Source organism: Corylus avellana, chromosome ca3 (assembly GCF_901000735.1).
Source record: "Corylus avellana chromosome ca3, CavTom2PMs-1.0".
Taxonomy (NCBI): Eukaryota; Viridiplantae; Streptophyta; class Magnoliopsida; order Fagales; family Betulaceae; genus Corylus; species Corylus avellana.
The window spans coordinates 918243-924242 of NC_081543.1; the positions used below are offsets into that span (position 1 = coordinate 918243).

The 6000-nt window shown below is 32.5% G+C and overlaps 1 protein-coding gene across 1 annotated transcript; it reads right to left on the bottom strand.

Annotated features, from left to right (window-relative positions):
- Positions 1 to 3610: 3610 nt before the first annotated feature.
- On the bottom strand, positions 3611 to 4093 carry LOC132173452 (auxin-responsive protein SAUR72-like). The gene has a single exon (XM_059584955.1). The coding sequence runs from the start codon at positions 4091 to 4093 to the stop codon at positions 3611 to 3613; it is 483 nt and encodes a 160-aa protein (XP_059440938.1).
- Between the last annotated feature and the right edge of the window lie 1907 nt (positions 4094 to 6000).

Genomic DNA, 6000 nt, shown 5'->3' on the forward strand with positions numbered 1-6000 from the left:
AATTGGTGTGGAGAGGGACTCAAAATGGGAATTTTTCGGTAAGTAGTGCTTATCATATGTTAAAAGAACAAGAGAGTGGCCTACAACCTGAGAGCTCTAGTAGAAAGGGGCAAAATGTTTTATGGCAGGGGATCTGGAATATGCAGACTCCTAATGTGGTTAAAAATTTTATGTGGCGGGCTTGTCAAAACCTTCTACCGACTAAAGACAATCTATTGAGGAGAAGGGTTATTAAGGATCCTATGTGTCCCATTTGTAATTTGGATTTTGAAACTACGTCCCATGCTTTGTGGGAATGTCCGGGGTCGAGAGATGTATAGGGAGCCAGTCACAAGCTTTTCCAAAAACGCAGCTCTACGGGGTCAGATTTTCTTCAGGTGGCCGAGGATTTATATGAGAAGGGGGGGTATGAACTGCTGCGCCTGTTTTCAGAAATATCGCGGCGCATTTGGCAACGCATAAATGCCTTGATTTTTGAAGGCACTTTCGTCCATCCAGATGCTGTGGTTCGAGAAGCTGAACGAGCAGTGCATGACAATGAGCAAGCAACTCAGCCTGAATATCAGCAAAATATGGATGTTCAGCCTAAATATCGTCAAGTATTTTGGACTAAACCAGAAGCAGGGTGGTTGAAAGTCAATGTGGATGCAGCTTTGAACAAAAAAGGAGTGATGGGTTTCGGTCTAGTCCTGCGTGATTAGGAGGGAAAATTCTTAGCTGCAAAATGTATCAGAAAAAGGGGCTTATGGGAATCTATAGCAGCTGAGGCTTTGGCATTTTATTATGGGGCTGTATTCGGGAGGGAGAGAGGAGTACAGCAACTAATTATTGAAGGAGATACCAAGCAAATTACAGATGCTATCCTTGAGAAGGGGTTGAACGCTAGCATGGTTGGACACCTGATTGATGATGTCAAACGAAGCTTAAATGCTTACACTAGGTGGCAAGTTAACCATGTACATCGTGAGTCGTGAGGGAAATAGGGTGGCGCACGGTTTAGCAAAAATGGTCCTTTTTCAGGTCAATGATACTGTATAGAGTGAAAAGTGTCCATCTTGTATCAGAGATATTATATTGATAGAACAATTGCTCTGTCAATGATTCATTTTATGAAAGATTATCAAGCTTGAATTTTTTTTTTAAAAAAAGTTTATAATTAAGTTACCAATATCTACAAACATTTGGTTATTATCATACAAAAGGGCCGGGATAGGGACTAAACTGAAGGAAATGTTTTAAGTATGGATTCTTCAGTTACTTTTACTAAATATAATTTCGTTTAATAATGTTGGTACAATTTCTGCACGTGTATGTGGGGGGCTTTGAAGACTTGGTCAATTAGCACGTTGCAACATATATATATATATATATATATATATATATATACACACATATTTTCTTAAACAAGGTGTAAAAAACAAAATTGGAGCAATCAACACGATCATCGAGGTTGAGCAATCAGAAATGACTGATCGATTATTTTATCTCTTTTAATTAATAAAATAAATATTTAATTAGAATGAAAAATTAATGGTAAAAACAATATTCAAACTCAAAATGTTCACTCTTATATTATATTAAATTATTTCAAAAACTTAAAGTAATAAAAAAATAATTAATTTAATATATATATATATATATATATATATATATATTTGCTTTTGTGCATGCATCTGTGCAGACTGTGCTGTATATATTATATACTCTTGCTTTTGTGCATGCATCTGTGCAGACTGTGCTGTATATATTATATATTCTTACTAGCTTCATCACTTTGAAACTTGCAAATTAGAGCAAAGCGATATATATATATATATATAACACGAAAGGCTATCTGAGATGATCAACGTGCTGTTGCATGTCGTCGTATTTGGACTGCCCCTTTTTCACACTAATTTCGCCTTGTTTTGTTTTAAACGAAATCGTGGGCGGTTAGAAAGAAAGAAAAAAAAAAAAAAAAAGTGGGCTGATATTTTTTTATTCTAAATTCTAATGCATGAGTAATCAGTGGGCCCGTGGGCAATTAAAAACATAACAATTCCTCTGGGCACTATTCACTGGCCAGTCATTTAGTGGGCAATTAAATTGTGCCAGTAATTTTAATTCATGACTTTTTTTTTTTTTTTTTGAGTGAACCTCCCTTAACAAAACTGTTGTTTCGATGCTTTTCTTTTCTTTTCTTTTTTTAAAACTTAATTAATGATTTTTTTTTTTTTTTTTTTTTTTTTTTGGTTAAGGCAGATTTACTTGATGACTTGATTTAGTTGCGACTCTTGTTTCATTTAATATAAGGCGTGGACTCAAATAAAAACCTAAATTATATATTTATGCTATTGGTGCAAATTGCAATTATATGATTATGCAACCCTCTTAATCAATAAATTGTAAATTACGATTTTTCTTATGATACGAGTTTCAATTTGTAAAGTTTTTTTTCTTTAAGCCATTAAATCAATTGTTTATCTATTTTTTTAGAACTGGAGAGGTGTACAGTTAAAAAATTACCCAAACAAAGCAAAATCAACCATTCTTTTTTACAATTTACATTTTTTGAAAAGTTTCAAATATGCACGTAATCAAACTTTTACATTGATTAAGCTTTTGTATTTAGATTTATCTTTTAAATTAATTTTTATGAGTATATATAGTTTTTGTTACATATTTTAATTGTGTGGAATATATGATTGTAATTACCAACGTACCATACTATTGGGAGAACATTTAATTTTCTGCAATGAATAATGTTGAAAATCGTTTACATAACCGAATGAGAGAATAGTTGAATGAATGATTGTCTAGACTGTCTAGTTACATATATTGAGATGATATATTCAAGACTATCAGCAATGAAAAAAGCATACATCGATTTCAAAATATGAAGAGTCGATACAATTGAATATATTAAGGATAGGTGTGACAAAATAAATTATAAGTTACATTTATATGTTTTAAACAATAATTAAAATTTTTAATTAACTATTTATTTCGTTAATTGTATTACTTAATATTTTTAATAATTTTTTATTTATATATTAAAAAATATATATATATATTTTGACCCCCTAAACCAAAATGCTGACTCCGCCACTACATCCGGTTATTATTGATTTAAACCAACTCATTATGTGTACGCGGCCAACATTAAGATTGACTGTAATATAGCACGTAACTTTTCTCTCAATACCACCATGCTTCTTTTCCTAGTGAAAGAAAAGTTATCCAATTCATTACAAATTATCGTGGCACTTCTATATAAGTAGTGTATATATATATACATAATTAAATCCCATTTAATTGATATCCAAAAAAAAAATCCCATTTAATTGGTCTTATGTATATTACAGTCAATCAATGTCGGCCACTAAATAACAATCCCGCTTAAAACACACTAGTTGAGAAGACACAGAAAGCATGGGTAATACCTTTTTTTCCCCTTCTTTTTCTACATTATTACAATATTACGTATATATATAACACATAATTAAGCTGGACAAAGAAATCTGGCGGATTAAACGATCTTATGAATCCTTAGAGTTGATTCATCCCCTGCAATGGAGATCTGAGAATCCTATATGCACCATAGCCGCCCTTGCTAATGCTAAAATCGGTACTATATATGAGCGGGAGTACTTCTACGTGGGAATATCAGAGAGCCATAAGCTTTACCGAAGCTGCAACCAGGAGTACTGATCATCTCATCGCTGCCGTCCATCTCCGCCAACACTCTGTAGAATAAGTCAACGTCACAGGGGAGCAAGATAGGGCCTTCGCTGCTGTACCCGTATTCCGCTTCAGCGTCCTCCAGCAGCATCGCAAACAGAGGATGATTGGCGAACTTCGCCTTCACCACAAATCTCTGTTTTTGCGGTCCGACATAGACTGAGAAACAACCTTCCGGAGCTACTTGGGATTTCTTTTGTCGGTCCGACGATGTTTTTGTCCGGTGACATGGTTTGCTCTTTGTCAATGTACTAGTGTCGAGATCCGTCGGAAAAATTTTCTTCATGCAGCCAGCTCCTAGTGATCGGCATCTCTCCCACGCCTTAAAAATCAGATTCTTCTTGCACTTACCTTTTACAGTACTACTATCCATTTGCAATGGGAAATTTTGGCCTACTTGTATTAATTATTAGAGATGGGAAGCTCAAGAATTCAAAGCCTGAAGGAAATAAAGATGGAAGAGATGAAGAAGAAGAAGAAGAAGAAGAAGAAGAAGAGGAGGAGGAGGAGGAGAAGATGTGTATGTTCCTGGAAAACCTTTGGAAGGAGATTATAGATATATATAGGCCCATGAACGATAGGCAGAATAATAATTTGTAATTTTGTCAACGCAAAAAAGCTGCTAGATTTTGACTATAAATTGTTTAAATAAGTCGTAGAATACAAAGAGGGGACCACCTGTACAATATTGTCTCTTTCACCGCCTGGCCGGGTGGTGGAAAAATAGATGGAAAAAATATTATTAAATTAATGTCATTATCCGCATATATATGTTCCAGAATTACACTATTAACTTAGAAAAGCATATTAATTCCAAGCAATGATGTAATTAAGCCTTTATTGGTAGTGGGGTGGAATTCACATTATACGTATAGGAGTAGGTTTAGTGAGATTGGTGGGAGTTTTCTGTCACGTACGGCGTAGCGGAATTATTTGATTTAGGTTTTTTTTTTTAAGAGAAAATATGAACCCGGCCGAAAATAATTAAGAAATTTGTTGATACGATTTTCCAACATACTTGATTGATCTCGAATGAATCTAATTAAAAATAGACTTACAAATAAATGGAGATAAAATTAATCCTACTAACAAACCCTACATATGAAGATCAAATAATTACCGTACTTGAATTATTTATCTTTGTCTTCTCATGTGTTAAGAGTATCATAGAGTTTAAGATTATTCCTGACTTTCTTAATAGTCAGTCTAAAATTATTACTGATTTACAATTAAATAGTAAAGACTATTACTTAGTTAACTTAATTAGAATACAAGTCCATTTGTATCAAATAAGGTTATCTTATAAATATGACTATGCTATATTGTAAATATTACTCAAAGAAATAAAAACTTAATACAACCTTAGGATTTTATCTTGTGGACGTAAATCATAAACCGTAAATCTCTGTGTCACTATATTATTACACACAGTGGGGTTATATAAAATTACTATCCACCACAGCCTTTTCAGCCCTAATAATAACTACTCTACTGCCCTATGTTACTTTGTTAAATGCATAGCTTTTTAATAACTATTTGAGTTCGTCCCAACTCCCATCAGATTTCTAAAATAGCTTCTTCATTCACCACAAAAATTTCATCAATATACATAGTTTAAAAAAGGACGTGAATAGTGTAAAAAATGACGTGATTTAGTTCACGTCGTTTCTAAAAGGTAATGAATTAAACTTCATTGGGGTAGAGAAAAAAAAAAAAGAAAAAAAAAAGTTGTCATCCTTTGATAGTAAAATTTTTGTTGTTTAGTACTAGCTATAAGAAGTAACATGAGACATGTAGTGTTACTTCGCAACATTAAAAAATATGAATTTATGATTGGAGTCCAATTTATAAGGATAGTTTTTAATTTTTTTTTAATGTTTTTTCCAAAAAAAATTAAAAGTTTAATATATATATATATAATTAAACCTTTTTTTTTTTTTTTTTGTCTTATTGATTTTTATTTTTATTTTCGTTATTTTTATCTTTTTGCTAGCATTAGGAGATGGATTGAGATCTCTTATAATTTTTTTAAAAAATTTGAGATTCTCAAATTCATAAATTTCAGCCGTCCATGACTTATTTTAGATGCTTAGATGAAATGGACAACTGAGATTTATAAATTTTAGAATCTCAAATTGAAAGAGAATTATAGGGCATATCTCAATCCTTATGAGAGATATTGACATTTGTCGGTAATTTAAAAGGGACATTAACACAATTGGTAGTTTGGGAGAAATCTTGGCAATAGAGTGATAGTTTAAGGGGGGTATGTCTGCTTTT